This window comes from Phalacrocorax carbo, chromosome 15 (assembly GCF_963921805.1).
Source record: "Phalacrocorax carbo chromosome 15, bPhaCar2.1, whole genome shotgun sequence".
In the NCBI taxonomy this organism is placed as follows: Eukaryota; Metazoa; Chordata; class Aves; order Suliformes; family Phalacrocoracidae; genus Phalacrocorax; species Phalacrocorax carbo.
The window spans coordinates 6,343,271-6,361,523 of NC_087527.1; the positions used below are offsets into that span (position 1 = coordinate 6,343,271).

General features: G+C 41.0%; 1 protein-coding gene across 1 annotated transcript in view; it reads left to right on the forward strand.

Annotated features, from left to right (window-relative positions):
• Window positions 1–1,611: 1,611 nt before the first annotated feature.
• The window catches only part of SUSD2 (sushi domain containing 2), a 28,605-nt gene continuing 11,963 nt past the window's right edge, over window positions 1,612–18,253 (forward strand). Inside the window, exons 1-12 of the mRNA XM_064466451.1 lie at window positions 1,612–1,722; window positions 3,521–3,725; window positions 5,103–5,254; window positions 5,753–5,920; window positions 6,181–6,355; window positions 7,853–8,054; window positions 9,164–9,249; window positions 9,862–10,130; window positions 12,717–12,860; window positions 14,389–14,544; window positions 16,279–16,527; window positions 17,640–17,912. Of these exons, the coding sequence (XP_064322521.1) occupies window positions 1,656–1,722; window positions 3,521–3,725; window positions 5,103–5,254; window positions 5,753–5,920; window positions 6,181–6,355; window positions 7,853–8,054; window positions 9,164–9,249; window positions 9,862–10,130; window positions 12,717–12,860; window positions 14,389–14,544; window positions 16,279–16,527; window positions 17,640–17,912 (2,146 nt within the window). The 5' untranslated portion in view covers window positions 1,612–1,655. The remainder of the gene's footprint in view (window positions 1,723–3,520; window positions 3,726–5,102; window positions 5,255–5,752; window positions 5,921–6,180; window positions 6,356–7,852; window positions 8,055–9,163; window positions 9,250–9,861; window positions 10,131–12,716; window positions 12,861–14,388; window positions 14,545–16,278; window positions 16,528–17,639; window positions 17,913–18,253) is intronic.

The following is an 18,253-nucleotide window of genomic DNA, read 5'->3' on the forward strand; positions in this document are numbered from 1 at the left end:
CTGGATGTTAAGGGAAGTGACTGGCATTTTATGCAGGACTCATCAGACCTCATCTGTCTACTACACCCAGTTCTGGGCCTCTGCCAATACAAAACCTTGACCAACTAGAGCAAGGTCAAGAGAGATCCACCAAGATGCTGAGAGGGATGGAACATTCATGGTGTGAGAAGAGGCAGAGGGAAGGGGAACAGGGCCTTCCCAGGGTGGAGAAAAGGTGGCAGGTGGGAGGGGGAGGAAGCTAATAGCAGCCTTCCAGTATCTACGTGGTGATTACTGAGAAGACGGAATCAAACACAGTAGTGCACAGTGGGAAGACAAGGAGCAATAGGTGTAAAGTGGAACAAGAGAGGTTCAGTTTTAATATAAGAAGAAACTTTTTCATGATAAGGAGAGCTGAGCATTGGAACAGAGGAACCAGAGAGTTCGTGCAGTCTTCATCTTCATCCTTGGATGTTTTCAAGGCCAGACTGGATAAAACCCTCAGACACCTGGTCTGACCTCATAGCTAAACCTGCTTTGAGAGGAGGTTGGACAATAACAATTTCCAGAAGTCCTTCTGACCTGAGTTATCCTGTGATCCTATACCTTATATTCTATTTTTTCTGAAGTTGGGTCCACTGCTGCCATTGCACATCTTTTTTTTTACCTGAATGCCTCTCAAATAAACAATATGCCTCTAATTATTTTTTAACCACTGGTCCCAGTTTTACCACATCTATACCAAAATTATAGGTGATCGCACCTTTACACAATATCTATCTATCTGAATAGACTTCCCAAAACTCCCATCATTATTTTGGACTCTACACTGTCCTTGATTCTTCTACCCAACTATAATCAAGTGCGAGGAGGTTCTTATCTTCTGCACTGATATTTTTCATTCCAGATCAGTGGAGTATGCCTTGCATTCTTTCAGTATCCCCTAAAAACCCTCCATCATACCTGTTCCACTCGGAACAGGTTGGAACAGATAGTTACACTGTAGCTGTTACCGCATCAGCTCTGCCCTACTACCTTGCCAGAATATCCTTGTGCTTCTGGCAGAAGGCTTCTGTAGTCCATTTCATTGCTCTTACATCATACCACCATTTTCGCTTATACCTTCCTTTTTTTCTAAAGGAAGATTCCAAAAGGAAGATTCTAAAACAAATCTCTTTTTACCTCTCTCATTTACAACCCTCATGCCAGCACATACTTTGCAGTAAACATGCTTCCTCAATGTCTCATTATCTCCTGAAAAACCTGTCCTGTCAGCATCTATTCTTTATTGTTCTTCTTACTGATAACTGCTTTTAGTTCCTCCCATAAAATTAAAACACACACCTTGTGCCAATGACCCTGTGGTCTTGAACTTTGGAGCAGAAATGCTTGCAAAACCAATACACATCTCCTTCCATTTCAGAAAAATGTAACTATTAAAATAATGTGTAGGAGTTCTCCTGACTACCTCCCCCTCCCCCTCCATCTTTTCCTGAATTGGAGATGACCTCTGAAAATGAGCATCTCCTTTAATTTGTTTTGCTTCAGTAATTTACAACAAACCTTTGAACAGTGAGTGTCTTGTTTATTTCTAGACACGTGCTTCTATAAAAGGCTTTTCCTGGACAGACAGAAAGGCTATCACAGTCAGCCATCCTGAATCATCTGGACAAAATATGAAATTCATTGGCATAGATGTTTCTTTCTTCAGTTTCTTCATCCTTACTGTTCTTTGGAATGCAGGTGAGTGACTTTCAGAAATTTTGCTGCTTTTAACTATGAACTTTTTGACTTCTGAACTTCAGATTATACACCTCAGTAAGAGATTACTGATATGACTTGCACAAGCTAAAGCAAAGGCACACAAGCTGGCTTTTACCGGCACAGTGTCATTTTCAGCTCCTTCCTCTGCAATTTCCAGTGTGGCAGTGGATTTTTTTCTGTAAGTAAACAGACAACCTGGAAAATGCAGTAAATATTTTTTAAAACATAAAACAACTTCCTAGCTCCCTATATTGAAAAGGCATTTCTACCTACATCATAGGCAGGTTTTCTGGTATAGAATGAAGGCTGACTTTATTTCTGACTCGCTGTTCTTTCCTGCCACAGACCCACATATTATCCCAGGATAAAGGAGGAAGGTCAGCAGAAAGAGAAAAACACAGAGAGATTTTACTACCTTTTCCTTTTCTTGATCTCTCCATCCTACCAAAAAACCCAAACAGCCCTCCCCGTCCCCCCACCAGATACACAAAACAACACTCAGCAACATTTTCTCATTCTACAGAAGCTGTCATACCTGGTACTGCAAGCAATTCCTCTTCTGCCCCATGAGGGGTGACTATAAATTCTTTCTTCCTCTCATAGTCTTGTTCATACATTGTTAACTCCATCTACTGACTGGCTAGTTTTTCCTGAAGTTAACTTATGATTATAACATGTGCATGTGCACATGAGATGACACAGAAAATAGCAACAGGATTTAATAAAATGGCTATGGTGATCAGGTGCAGGGCTCGATCAGAGAAATGTACTGACCAGCAGCTTGTTTATGTGTGACTGGCTTCTTTTATGTTCCTTTGTCTCCATTTCCCCATGCTCATTCTTCACCATCCACCTTGACCACTCCCTTTCTTTTTGCTTGTGTCCTCCCAAGTAAGTAACACTCTCCTAATTGTTTTTTCATCATTGGTCCCAATTTTGCTACATCCATGTCCAAATTTAGAATTTCTGACCCTTACCTTGGTCATCTCAGCATTGCATGGTATTATTGATATAGTTGTAGTATAGAATCTTGCCCTTGCAAGATTCCACTCCCCAAAAGGTCCTCAGTGCTCTCAGTTGTCTATACAGCTTGTCCATTTGACTTAACTCCTCCTTAACTGTTTGTGAAGACTGTTCCTCACAGTGTTACTGTAAGTCTGTGAATTTCTCAGTGTTTTATTTGTGTTGAGCAATTTTTCATATCATATCCAGTAATTCCTCATGGTGTGTTCAGCTAGACCTCAGCCAAAGGCCTAGTCATCTTAACAGCTACCTTGTTAAGGTTAGACTCAAATAAAATGCACAAAAGAAATAAATTTCAGTAGCTTTGCATAATCTCATATTGTAGGACACTTTGTCACTAATGTTAGCTTTCCATTCATCCAAGAGCGCTAGCCTTCCATTCTCATTGATTCCCATGTAGGGTTGCCAGTGATGGGACCCCATTGTAGTTTGCTTAAGACCTACTCTCAGAAATAAATACAATTAGTGACACTCAATGAGAGGCTGGTCTGGAGATTTATCTTTCTATTAGATGTAAAAATACCCACGGATTTTGTGAAATTATGTACTGGCTGGGGGGGTAAATAAGTGCATTTTTCTATTCAAAATGGAGAAACCTTAATACGCATATGATTACAGCCTTCATCCTGAACTAACGTAACCAGCCTACTTAATTTATTTACAGTAGTTCCTTAGATTATGTATTTCTGTTTCAGAGAGCATCTAGAAGAGTTCAATAACATTCCTGACTATGTTTTTTTCTTGCTTTAACAAGGAGCTCAAGACTCTTGCTCACAGCAATGCGGAGAGCTGCTTGGCACCTGTTCTTGCCAGGTGACGTGCCAGTCCTTGGGGATTTGCTGTCCTGATTATAAAGAATTTTGTCTTCAAATTTCTCCATCCTCAGGATCTCTGATGGGAGGCAAAGACTTTTTGATTGAAAACACAACTTTTAATGCCTCTTCTATGCTGACATGCAGGTGGGCCATGATTTTTATATTATTCTGCCAAAGGGAGGTGAACCTTTCTAATCTCACTTTCTGACAATAGGTAATTACAACAAAACAAAACTTGTCTATACAGGAGTGAACACTTAGTTTGTAAAGTTGTCAGAATCCTGAAACATGCAAAGGTTCAGCTAACTCTCACCCCCAAGGATACATGGTGTCTGTATTTCTATACAGGATGATTTAACTTAAGTCAAGTTATTATGTGATACAATCATTAACCTGCTAGTTCTTCCCTTAACATATCAAAACAATTACTTTTCTAAAAGACCTTCCCTTTGCGGCTCTTTGTCATCAACATTTTTTTAGCATTTCCATTTTGTGAAAACGAAGTATTTATTTCTTAATCTGAATGAGAAACCAACGAGAAAGAAATGGAGATAGGACACCTTATCTTTTTCCTGCAAGACAAACCTGTGGATCCTAAGCATGTCAGCCTGTATTACACTTAGGTACATATGTGACACATGCAGTACATATGGTACGCTGAATTTTACTGACCCCAATGTGATGACATTCTTTCCACAGAAGGTTCTGAGTGGGAATTTAGAGTTCTTCCCATCTGGATAGGAGCACCTCAAAAGGTTTTTAGTTCTTCATGGGGAAAACCTTTGACTCAGGCATTCATTCTGCAGAACACAACTGTGAACCCTGAACTACCTGCACAGTTGCATTACCATAGCATATACAAACTTCAATGCAGACAAGCAAAGGTACTACTTCCTGGCAGACCCCAACTCCCTCCCACTCCCTTGGAGTAGCTATGAAGTCACCATACATCAATCCTGAAGAGTCATGGATGGGATTATGCTTTAGGCACTGGGCAAGAGCCCTAACTGGAAGCAGATGGTTAAATAATGAGCAACAAGTTCTGAGTTAATCTTTGCAGCAGAAACTCTAGAACAGCATGAAATTACTTTTGTTGTATTCACAGGACTTACCAGCAAAAAAAACCCACAAAACCAGAAATCTGCAATGCCTGCATATCATGGTCAATGTTAGGCACCCTGTAATCCTATTAATCCTATAACATCACCTTTGTCTTCCTGCTGTCCCTTTGTTATTTGTTGCTAATTTATCATGCCCCCCCTCCCCTAGTAATTAAATAGTAAATCTAAGGCTTGCAGATTGCTGTGTATTTGTGCAGTGCACAGCAGAATTCACACTGCTGTCATAAGCACAAAGTACACAAGAATTTTTCCAGTTTATATTCACTGCTACAAGCAAAACAACCATGGGACTTGGAATGATCTACACATGACACAAGGTTGCTTAATAAAACACCACTGAGACATTAAGAAGTTTCCTTCTCTCAATGGTGACACTGAAAAGTGTTTTCAACATCAACAGGTTCAAGCAGAAAATCAAAACCAGTGGCTATGTTTCTAAGGATGGAAAAGCCCACTGCATATCCCCATTGCTGTATGAGACTGGTTTCATCCCTTTTGAAGTTTCTACAGATGATGGGCTGACGTTTCCATACTCTGGATCTTGGTTATCAGGTTACCTAAATCTGCAGTATCCCTCTTCTTTCTATATTCTTGCTCCATGGATGTAAGATTATATAAGCCTTTCCCTTTTGATCACTTTTCTTCTTCCTTAACACACTGTTTGACCTCACAAAAATCACTCTTGCTGCCCTTGGGTTAGTTAATATTTTGAGAGATGATCTTTCACAGCAGTTGAGTTCTGCTGCTGTACAGCAGGAGCAGCATTAACTCATAAAAAGTCCTGCTTAAAAATTATGTTGACCAAACCAGATCCCTTCTTGTAGCTACTTCTATGGGAAAATAACTGCATCATGGTGTTGTAATCTAAGGGCTACAGACATTAGTAAGGGTTGTGCTCTCTCTGCTTCAGCTTACTCATTTTGTATCATGCATCCTGTTAGAAAACATACATGGGAAATACTGCTAAATCTTAAATAATATAGTGGCACCTTTTCAGAGCTATGCAAAGAAGAAATGTCATTAATCCTTTTTTTCTGTTCTGCAATGCAGTACATCACAGCAAAGTTTTGGATGGCGAAAAATGTACGTTGGTAAATGAGACTAAATGGCAATACTATGGCACCCCCAACACTGATGGAAACTTAACTCTTACCTGGACACACCAGGCACTTGCAGCAACCTACATCAACATAGAAGTCTGGGGATACCATGAAACAGGTAAAGTGACATGTTTTCTACCTGTGTGCAAGCAGTCATCATGTGTGTAACTTATGTGTGATATCTGTATGGAGCTTTGCACAGCATGCGATCACTTTCACTGAGGCCTCAAGAAGAGATCTGCAAGCATAAGTAACTCATTACAATACTGTCAGCTTTTCCTTTTCATTTACATATGTGTGGAGATATCTAATTTCAGTATTGTGGTAAGTGTTGTTTTCCAGCAGCATACAAAACAATTTTCTTCCTCTGTGTGACAGGTGACAGTTACTCAGAAAACTGGTTGGCTGAATGGAAGTATCTTTATACTTTGGCAAGAGAAATCCCCAATACTGGGAAATTTTCTTTCATTCCTGTACCTGCTAAAGGAAGTTACAGTACGTGGGACTTTGGAATCTTGAGAATTACACCCAGCAACTATTCTGATGGGCAGAGGCAAGTACATTACAATATTAATTTATCACAGGTACCTTATTATTGCTTCCTGTCTTAAAGCTACTGTCTCCTTTGATGTTTAAAACTGTGACTCAGGTTCCATTTCACATGAAAAATGGGGAGAGAATTGGAAGGGCGGAAGTGAGAAAAACTCATGGATACAGATAAAGACAATTTACTCAGTAAAGAGGGGCATGGGTGCAGAGGAATTAATGCAAAAGCAATTGTTCACCATTCCCCACAAGCAGACAGGTGCACAGTCAGTCACCCAGTAACGGGTGCTCTGGAAAAACTCCCCAGAAGTTTTATTGCTGAGCATGATGGTCTATGGCATGGAATGCACCTTTGGTCAATTTGGGCTGGCTGTCACGACTGTGTTCCATCCTAGCCTGTTGCCAACCCCTATCCTACCCCCTGGGGGTCAGTGTGAGAAACAGAGGCGGCCTTGACAACGCGCAAGCACTGCTCGGCAATAGCTAAATCGTTGGTGTGTTACCAGCACTGTTTTGGTCACAAATCTTAAACATGGTACCATTTGGGCTGCTATGAAGAAGCTTACTGCACCCCATTCAAACCCAGTACCCTGGGCAAACTAGGAACTGCTGATTTCTTCTGTCACAACCATGGAGGAGGCCCTAATTGTGGAACTTCTGTCACTGCAGCCACAGGCCGCCTTCTGCATTTAATTTTTTTCTATTTTGTATGCAGGCCTTTGCATTCCTACGAATTTTATGCTCACTTCCTTTCAGTTCATTGTATATTTTCCTATGATTTTTGGAGATTTACCACTGTAAGTCCTCCATACATAGTCTGAGCTTGGATAGGTGTTCCTTCATAATTCTTCCACATCTGCAGTTCTTTATGTAGATGGTGTAGCCCCTGTGAATATATAAATGCCACCTCTTCAGTGTCAGAACATATTACTAATACATCAGAACCATTTTTAGCGTTTAGGTGTCACTACCCACAGAAGGGTAGCCTTTTCTTTTTATAGAGGGTTTTTTTATTATACTTCATGCATGATATTTTTTCATGGGGGGAGACCGAAGTAGCTTTGGAACACTTCAGGGATTCTGAATGGTTTCTCCCCACCTATTGCCATCAGGCCTGATACTGCTGGCGCACAGGGTTAGGTTTTCTTAGAGAATCCAGACATTCTTCATTCTGGCCTAAAAGGAACTGCCATGTGAAAAGGCATGAATAGAAAACCTGTCTCTAAAAAGATCCATGTAAGCCAGAATCAAAAATGCTAAAATATATTCTGATTATTGCGTATTTGCTATGTGCTGTCATGTCACCTTCTAACTTGGGAAAATTTTGATTTGCTGTAACATTTTGCAGGAAGAAGAAAGCAGTGGCCTTCGTAATGAAATAACAACTCACAAGTTGAAAGATTCTCTGCAGCTATAGTTAGTGATTAAGACAGTGTTACTGCCAAAACACTGCTTGTTCAGCTACCATCAGATCTATTTTTTGGTTCTTGTTTTTTTTTTCCAGCAACATTCCATCAATCTGGAGCTCAGAGCATGCATTGGCTTGGCACCTTGGGAAAGACTTCAGAAATGACCCAAATGCATGGGCAACTGCAAAATGTATAGAATGGGACAAAAAGGAGGAGAAGCTTCCAAACTTTATGGAAGAAATTATAGATTGCCCTTGCACCTTGGCACAGGCAAGAGCTGACACCGGCAGGTTCCATGTAAGTTATTAATCAATCTCTTTGGCTTATTATGGTTCCAAGTAGAAGCTTAGGGAATGCTATACTCCCCCCAGACCCCTGTTCCCTCTCTAAAAGTCATTACAAAGAAATGAAACTATATTTAAATTTGCACAAGTACCATGTCAAATGGCAGAGGCAGATACAGCTTATCCAGGTAGTATGAATAAAAAAAGTGCCTGTAGGCCAGCAGATGGAAATCACTTTCAAACAGGGAATTAAGGTAGTAGTTCCAGTGGTAGATAGAAAACACTCAGAGAGGGCAGTGAGCTCTATGGTGTTGGGAGCAGGGATGACTTCTTCAAGATTCTACAAGATGTCAGTCTGTGTTTGTAGGCAATATCACATGCCAGAAGAAGCAGGCCACACCTCTGCCTAGTATATCATAATTTGCTGCAAACCCTTCTGCCTTGTACTTTAGAGCTCAGTTCCACAGCTGTAATCCATTTTTTCCTGTCTCCTGCTTCATTCCTCCTTCTCAGCTTCACTATTAACAAGGAACTGACAAAAACTAAGAAATCAATTGCCATTTAGTCTATGCTTTCACTTACTGCACTTATTTGAAGACCAGATAGGGTAACTTCCTCTTCTCTTTATGATATCAAATGGTGGCAGTGTGTTTATGAACATTTTTTTTAAAAGTTAGGTAATTTTTTTACTATCCTTTCTTGGTAATGAAGCTCCAAACATGATGTGTATTTTAAATTATGCAGTTAAAAGCATATGAAGAAAAAAAAATCAGATCTACTACACTGCCGCTGTCTAAGAACATAGGACAAAAGTTAAGTGTATCCTGGCATGATCTGTGTTTGTTATACACTTATAGTTGAATTCCCTATTAGCTGCATATGTTCTTCAAAGTCTGGTGTAATAGACTGCAAACTGCTAGGGTTAGACTAACATGTTGCTCCAATCACTTCAGTATTAAATTCACTGTTTTTCCTATCATTCCATGCTACTCAACACACAACCACAACCAGTTCATTTAGACTTTACATATACACCAGGGGCAAAGGGTGGGGAGAGGACATAAAAATAGAAAGGACAATGGGGAAAGAACCCTGTTAAGTGTGAACGTTGATCTTTTCCAGACAGATTATGGCTGTGACATTGAAAAGGGGAGCGTGTGTACTTATCATCCTGGTGCTGTGCATTGTGTAAGAGCCATTCAAGCCAGGTAAAGAAAATTTTTTAAAACTACATATTTTTTATTACTTGTTCCACCTCAGAAATAACAGCATCACAAAAGTCACAAAGGTCTTTGGACTGCCAAGTCTCAGGTTCATAGCAACCATTGATTCCCTCTTATTCATGTGTTGGCCCTCATTGCTGACGTGAAATTAAGGCCTTAGATTTAATAAACAATTAATTGCACTGTGCTAAACCTTAGGATACCTACACAAGCCCTAATGTCTAAAGGAGATTTGATTAGGCCTAATTAAGTCTTTCTTGTGTTGTCTACTTAAGTTCAACAAGTTATTCTTTGCACTCCGTCAGAACAATTTTTAAAAGTGCTATGTTCATGTACCTATAAGGCCTACAGCACTTCCTTACTGACTTGGTTAAAAACCCCTCCTTCCCTGTCCCTAATCTGGTCTAATTTATAAGAACAGGGTGGTGGGGGCAGGGTGTGAAGTCTAACTGGGAGGTATCATCTCTAGACATCATATAAAGTTTGGCAACCAAACCACTTAGTTATATCCATAAGAAAGCAATAGGTAACCTCTAAATACAAATGGACTTCATAGAGCTGAATTATTACTTTCTTCTCACTGCTTTTCTCAACCAGTCCCCAGTACGCGGCAGGACAGCAGTGTTGCTATGACTCTACAGGGACCCAAATCCTCACACATGACTCCACAGGAGGCAGCACACCTGACCGAGGCCATGACTGGGGTTCACCACCTTTCAGGAAGCCTCCCCGGATACCTGGTTTTTCCCATTGGCTTTATGATGTCATCAGCTTCTATTACTGCTGCCTGTGGTCTGATAATTGTCATGTCTATATGAAAAGGCGGTCCTCCAGTGACTGCAGGACATATCGCCCACCTCGAGCTGGTAAGTGCTTCAGAATTCCATTATGGCGTATAGCTTTTTGATAGTGTTGGTTTTTAGAATATTTATATATGTATGTATGTCTGTTGACAATGGTGAGGGTACAATCTCCTGTGGAAAATTTCCATGGAGGGTTTCCATTGATCTATCAGTGGCAAAATCTGTATGTGGTTTTTAATTGTCCTGCAAGATTTTCTGCTATTGAGTATCTCATTAACCCCTGGAACCTAAATAGCTGAAGGTCACTAGTCAATGTCCATGACTTTCAAACATCAAGGGGCACTTTCTCACAAAGAAGATGGTTAGGGATCATTAATGGCAGCTTGGCAGTAGCTAGAAAAGTTGTCATGCTGAAAAATTATATTAATATCAAATATGGAAGTTCTACCATTTACAAGTGTGTCTACTGTTCCTGCGCCTTGCTTTTAAGTAGTCCTCAAGTCTTACCATATCTCTATTGCTGCCACATGTCTTGCCTTAATCTATGCTACTGGGGTGCTGAGGTGTCCAGCAGGATTTTGAGCTCCCATAAAGAAGGAAAGTGCAAAGAGGCAGTGGTTTACTTCAGGCAAAAAAAGGAGAAAACTGCAGAGGGCGCTGAAGGAGGTAGCTGGGACGTGATGTGACACGGCACAAGGTTCTCCAAGGACTAGCAATGGCAGAGAGTGAAAGTCTTTCCTCATCTCCCCCATAAAATTTTCCTGTCTGGAAGCAACAAAGGAGTAGGAAGCTGCGAGCCAAGTGTGATAATAAGGTTGGAAGGGCAAGATCCTTGCCAGCCCATGGCCTAGTCCTGAGCGAGGCGAGCAGGGCAGACACGGTGATGGCAGCAGCAGTCAGCCTAAAGTCCAGATCTCCACATCAGTTTGTGGTGACAAGGCAGGTCCAAAGGAAAGCTGAGATGTCATTCTGCCAACCAGGGTCAACAGTCTGGTCCAGTGATGGTAACCAGGGTGAGACACAGTCCAGCAATCGTCAGGTGAGTCCATACTGAAAAGGCATGTCCAAGGACAAGCCAGAAAGTCAGTTGCAGGTCTGTGTGCAGATCAGTAGGGTTCATGGCCAACCGCAGGCATGGCTGTGTTGGAGACGAAGACAGGTACACCTATGACATAGCTCAGACAGTGACTGAAGGCCTGGGCCTGAGTTTAGATAGAGTCCATGGACAGAGGGTAAAGGTAGAGGGCCCAGTGAAACTGCTTAGTGTAATTAAGGTCTATGAGTGTGCTCAGGGCCCTGACAGTTCCACTAGGGGAAGAAAGGCTACAACATGCCTCTCAAGCAAAGACATGTTGATGAGGCATGTGAAGCACATGGTCTTGCAAAAAGATTCCCAAAAGTACTTATGCCATTACATCCATCTCTCAAACATGACAAAAATCCATCATGCAGCTCTCACTAAGCACTGCAGATGCTTGTCTTTCTCCTAGAAACTATATGCCAAACCGCCTGTGCTACCACACAGCCAGGAGAGTGTTCATTAACCTTGTGCAAGCCTAAGCATCTGAGAAAACAAACCCTCAAATGCCACAGAACCCTCTGCAAAGATCTTAATGCTAAAAGCTTCTCAGAGCATGCTAAAGATGGATGCGGTGCAAAATAATCTCAAACAAAAAAAGTCACTTGGAACTTACAGAACTGTCCTGGAACATGGGATGCTGGGCTTAAACACCACAACTGCCCAATGTGGAGAAGTTACTTGAACCTGCCACTCAGGGGGCGGGCCTTTTTCACTGTGATTTTCTGTTGTGAGTGTTTGTTTGCTATGTGCATTTTGGTCTGAAAATTCCAAGTGAATGCACTAACTTCTGAGGAGAAAAAAATAAGGCCTTCTTTCCCTTGGTCTAATGAACCTGGTTCATGGAGGGGACTCTTTCTCTAGAAAAAGATTGAGAGAGACAATGATCCCAAAATACTTAACAATCAAGCAGTTAACAACCTACCTGTCACATGGATGTCCTTAGTCTTTGAGAGTCATACCTCAGATAAGATGACGCAACTTCAACTTTTTTTGCTGGAGGGGAGAGGGGCCTTCTGACCTCTTACTGATCTAAAAAGGCAAAACCAAGAATATCTGCTGAACTCTGGAGATGGTTTGGGGCTGAGGATTCAGATGATCAGATCAGATCAGATCAGATGATACTTCAGAGCCCCATCCCATTTCTCTGACCTTCACTTCCAGCTACATTTGGAAGCTCCCTGGTGAGCTGTTTCTGGAGTAGCCCTGTGTTCATGTCCAAATCTTCCCATATATTGCATGCGAATGAGGCTTCTAGCCTGAGGATTCTGGAAGGGCATCTACCAAGTAAATGTTGCTGCCCATAACAGCCTTTTAAAGTGCAGCCCTAAATGTTGGCCGATAAAGATGAGAGTAACTGGAATGACATTTCTCACAGTTCCCACAGTGGCTGGTGGTCGTGGCTGTTCCTCATGTCACATTTACCATGAATCAGCCTCACATTTTTTTCTTTGTTGAAATGCCATTCTTTGGATCACCACAATAAGATTTTTTTTCTTGTGACCCTAAGAGGAGGAGTAATGGGTTACAGTTTTGCTTGTTCTTATTTCTCTTTTTTCTTTTAAAAACAGCATCTGCTTTTGGGGATCCTCACTTCCTCACATTTGATGGTCTGCACTTCACCTTCAAAGGGCAAGGAGAGTACACATTGGTAGAGTCTGATCTCACATCCCTAAGAGTGCAAGGGAGGACACAGCAGGTACACTTTCCCAATGGTAAGCTGGTAAGAGAGGAAGCAGTGATGACAAATAACAGCTTCTGAGGTTGCTTGATTTGCACTTTACAGCATTTCTCCTGTCTTTTCTAGTCTTCTTTTTTGGCAGTTTGTGAAAGGTCAACGATTTGAAGCTAATCAGAAGACAAACAAAATGTTCAGGAAAAAAATACCTTCCTATTCAAAGATTATTTGCTACTTTTATTGGGTATGAGTAATGGAAATGTAAGGGTTTCTGTTGTGTTTAAGAGCTCAAGAAAACAATCCTCATTTCTCTTCATGCCCATTCCCATCTATAAGGAAACATAAGGTCAGTTCTAGGAATCAGTCAACAGCTGTAGCTCCCAGCTGATGCATTTTGCTAGTATTGTAGTTCAAAATTAATAGAAAGCAGGTAAGCGTATGCCCTGCTTTACTTTCTTTGTCTGTTAGGTGTATATGCATGCATGCATGTGTTGACAGAGCAAAAATGTCCCAGAAGGAGCTGAGAAAACATACTTTGGATGGTGAAAGAATTCTTTCTGATCACCTCAAGCTAGCAGAAAAGTACAGAATATCTGGTGGGAAGCTGGTTAAGGGGGTCTTTCTTTTATTCACAGGGACTGATTGTCCTGGTCTTTTGTCTAGTTTGTAAAATGAAACCTAGGGCAGAAGATTTCTGGAGGTACCTGTGGCCGTCCTGATTTGAATGGGCAGATTGCACACCAACCTGTAAGAATGAGATTCTCACACACCTGCATTTTTTAAATGAGGGAAAAATAGAGTATGAAGCAGCAGAATGGGATCATGCTTCTCATGACAACCTGAAAAGTGTAATGTCAGATACTTTTGTTTATGCTTTTCCTATATCTAGTGCTATTTTATGGTGCATAAAAGAGCAGGCTTGCCTTAGGAAAGAATGTTCCAGTTGGCCTCAGGGATGCACTTCAAGGATTTGGTACTTCTGGTGGAATTATAAGGATGGACTAAAAATTGCCTGTGTGTTTCAGCACCCATCTAGACATGAATGCTTATACTGAATATCACATTGGATACAATGGAGATTAACAAGGAAATATTTTGCCCTTGATAGATTTTACAGTGTTTGTGGTAGAAGTGCCATGAGCCACTGAGCAGTTCATTCTGAAGACTGCTTTCTTAAATTTTTGTTCACTCTGTTTCCTTTTTCTGTCATACCCTCCCTGAAAATTATTTTTGTTTTCCAAGCCTTACTTGTAGGGCCAAATGTGCAAGAAGAAGATCAACCGGTCTTACATAGCTCAGCCACTGCCACTGGGATGAAGGATTTAGAATTTCCAGACTTTTTTAGCATTAAACAGTCTACTTTCAATATACTATACTGGTATGAGACTTACACTGTGGGGTTTTATGTGACTTCTATGCTTAGCAATTCCCTCAGATATAAATAATCATATTTAATTATTCTAAGGACATATCTGGTGGGGTTTTTTTGTCCGTATCATTATAACCTTCCATATTTACTTTATGTCATGTTTGGTATTCTGGGTTGTTGTTTTTTCATTTGGAAGGAACTGGGGCTCAGGTGACAGGCTTGTCTGCAGTGGCCATGCAGGAGAACAACTCTGATGTGATTGAAGTACGCTACTCGGAGGATTTGAATCTGGAGGTCCTGTTGAACCAGAAAGTCATCAGCTTCTCTGAGCAACGCTGGATGGACCTGAAAGGTTAGTTACAAATATCAGCCTTGTAAGCTATTGTATTCCAATGGAGCCCATGTATAGTTTAAAATATCTCTAGATGCATGTGTTTCAACTCTCTTTTCAGTGTCCCTTTGCAAAACAGGCTGCAGGTCACTCCAGAAATTATGTAAGGAGTAAAATAAAGGACAGGAAATGTTTCGGCTTATTAGAATTTATTTTATTATTACATTACTTTCTTCAGTTCAGTTGCTGTCAGACTGAGGCAGAATCAGTGGTAGTGCACAGTTGGTATAGGCCTTAGTGAAAGAAATAAAATTGAGAGCACAGGGGAGAATGCCCTTTCCATCCAATTTGCCTACCTGGCACTGTCTTTGTACTAGCCCAGTGCATAGATCCCTCTGGCCTTTGAGACTGATGACAGCTACAATATGGGCAGGAATATAGCCACCAGAATTATGGACTACACATCTCCTTCCAAATAGCCACAGATCAAGCGTGCTACAGAGAAGCACACTGTGGCTAGATGTGTTCCCATGGAGACATGTAGCAGGGAGTCATGGTTCAGGTGAGCCCATCAGAACCTGCAACCTCCCTGCTTCTCATCAGCATTACTGGCAGTTAGCCTAGCTGTAACTGGAAGCACCTATGCTGTGTCCAGGAAGAGGCCGAGTAATCTGATTTGCCAATAGGCACGTCTGTGGCACGTTCTCCTCTCCCAGAATGTCCAAATAACATAAATGACAACCTTTACCAATGCCTGGTGCTTGCCTGAACTTTCCGGGATGAGAGCAGAGTATGAAGGGATGGCATGCAACCCTGGCAATGACAGTGAAGTGTTTTAATATGTGGATTCAATGCCCACATTTTCTATGTCCTCTTTCAGTGGCTTGTAGAGCAATGGTTTTCCTTCTCACCCCATGGAGGGTGAATGGAATTAAAAACTCCTTGCTCCACATTCTGCTGAGCTTACTGCATCTAATGCAATGAAACCTACCAAGCAAAATGAAAATAGTAAAATACAACCAAAATATATACTAAAATACAGTTGAATTTTACATTCACCTATCAGGAGCTCTCTTGATTGGGCATATGTTATTCTTCTATTCTTCTGCCAAAAAGATTATTGAAAGTTGAATTTTTTCCCTCCAGGGGTGTGATCATTTGGTTAGTCTTTATAATAATTTGACAAATACTCTAAACATTACCAGAATTTTAACAGTAAGCCTCTTATTCAGCAGAGGAAGTTTTCTGTGGCTAGAAATTAGTATTCCTCAAATGGCTGGAAAATATGATGAAGAGCAGAGGGAAGGCTACATTGATAAGGAGCTGCAGAAGCAGAGAGATCCAAGAAGAAAAAAAAATAGAAGGGAGAGTGACGGGGTTTGGAGAAGAAGCTGTATTAGGGAGGTCTTAACAAGACAATCAAGAAGCAGCAGAAGCCTGTGACCACTGAGAGCTTCCAGCTCACAGCCACTCTCTGATGTAATCATCTCATATCTTAAAGCTTCTGCTCTGGGACACTGTCAGAAGGCAGTGCTGCTGATATCAACTGTAGGCCTTTTTTTGCTACTACTTTGTTGTAGCCATCTTACCGCAGTTGTAGGTATGAAGGTGTGACCTCCATTTAAATGCTTCTCAGAATGTAGCCCAGAGTGGAAGGGAGGAAAAGCTTTATGAAAAATGGTTAAAACTAATTGCACGACAATCTGTTCACTATAGATAATTAGCTCTTTTGTCCTCTCCCTCTCATTGTTATAGGTCTCTTTCTCCATTCTGGAGCTGATCAGAACATCACAGTGATGTTCTCTTCTGGGTCTGGAGTGGAAATAAGGGGAAGTGGAGGATTTCTGAGCTTGACAGTTCTGCTCCCAGAGAAGTTTATGAATCACACACAGGGTCTTTTTGGGGTAATGAATGGCAATATAGAGGATGAGTATACCTTCAAGAATAAAACCACCATGTCGGTTCATGCAAGTCCCCAGCAGGTGTTTGAGTTTGGAGCTGACTGTAAGTCATTTCTCTAGTCTATTATTATGTTTTCCTTACAAATTCAAAACGGCTTGTGATTTACAGACTAGCAAATGAAGTCTGTGCTAAGCAACCTGTAATGGAGGAAAAGAAGGGAGTAAGAGAAGCATGTCCTCTACCTGAGTGGATAACGTACCTAGCCAAATGATTGAAGATGGAACCATGATGGAGCGTCCTGCACTTTGTTCCATCAAGAGCCAGAGCTCATATTTCAGAGTTTACACTTTCAGAATTCCATCTACTAGGTCAGCTGAATGCAGCATCACCACACTAAAGTGTTACAGAAGTATAGCAGTAGCAAGGGTCAGCTATCTTTTTCCAGAATATTAGCAATGTTTCCATCAAGTACCATGCTGACAATTTAAAAAGTCATTTATTAAATCACAATTTAATAACTGTCCCTTTAAAAAGGAGGATGTGGGTTGGTGTGTGTAGAAGAATGGCTGCTTTCATTTAATGAAAATGATTAGGCTGCTATATCTAGCCTGCAGCATTAGACAGCATTCCTCCTGACATCAGGTTAGGAGACAGGCCAGAAATGTGTTGCAAAATACCCTCTGGCTACCAGCTGATCTCTGTATCAAGCACAGTGTAGCTGTACTCGAGGATTCAGATCATACTGAAAAGTCTCACTGCTCCTGCTTCAGGAAGTTTCTAATTTAGCAGAGCGAAAGCAAAAAGTAGGGCCATGCAGACATGTTAAATTTAGGGACACGCAGGATCAGGATTTGTGTTGCTTGCAATGTTTGGTTTAGCTAGATCTGTCTGAGGTACTTCTTTATCACCATTTTGTCAGCAGGCTTCTAAACCCATCTTTGTGTAAAATCATAGCTACACAATTATTTGGATCCAATTTTAAGCAATTGATCAAACACCAGGTTAACCCAACACTAACTTTAGTGCTAAGTTAAGATGCTGCATGTGAAAAGGAAAATAATCTTGAGTGGAAGGAAGCTGTAGGGCTTCGTAGATTTCTTCCAGCTCTAGCTGTGTTTATGTAAATAAGCACTTGAATTGGTATAATAAGGTGATATAGGTCTGAGACAATGTTACATACGAATCTCTCTCTCTTTCTTTCTCCGTCTCCCAAGGGGCCATTGAAAATGGAACTTCTCTCTTTACCTATGACACAGAATTATTACTGAACAATTTCTTTTATCGGGAAAAGCACAATGCTTCCTTCCTGCCCGTGTTCTTTCCTTATGAAGACCCTGCTGATCCCCTGGTGAAAGAGATGGTCTCGCTCTGTGACTCTGACCCATTCTGCAGATTTGATGTCCTGACAACAAGAAGCCTTCAAGTGGGAAATTCCACAAGACTATCTCATGAGAACCACAAGCTGCTGGTAGAAAATCTGAAGCCAGGTGATATATTCCACAAAGCATCCACCAGTTTTTCTGCATACGGTTCTTTCTGCAGGGGATCTAAATAGTTAATACTGATCGAGGAGGCTTTGCGTAACTGTAGGTTCACGCAGCTGTAAACACTGTTATTGCGAGGAACTGTCCTTGCACCAGGAAAACTGCACTAGTAGGATACTTAGACAAAGACAAAATAAATTTCTTTCCAATTCTTCCACTACTATACCTCAGTGTAGAATCCTTATCTTCATTTTCTATGCCTTCACCTGTCTTCCTTGGACTTAAAAATGAAAAAATAAAAATAAAACAGAAAGTATTGTCTTTCAGTTAGCCTAAAAAACTTT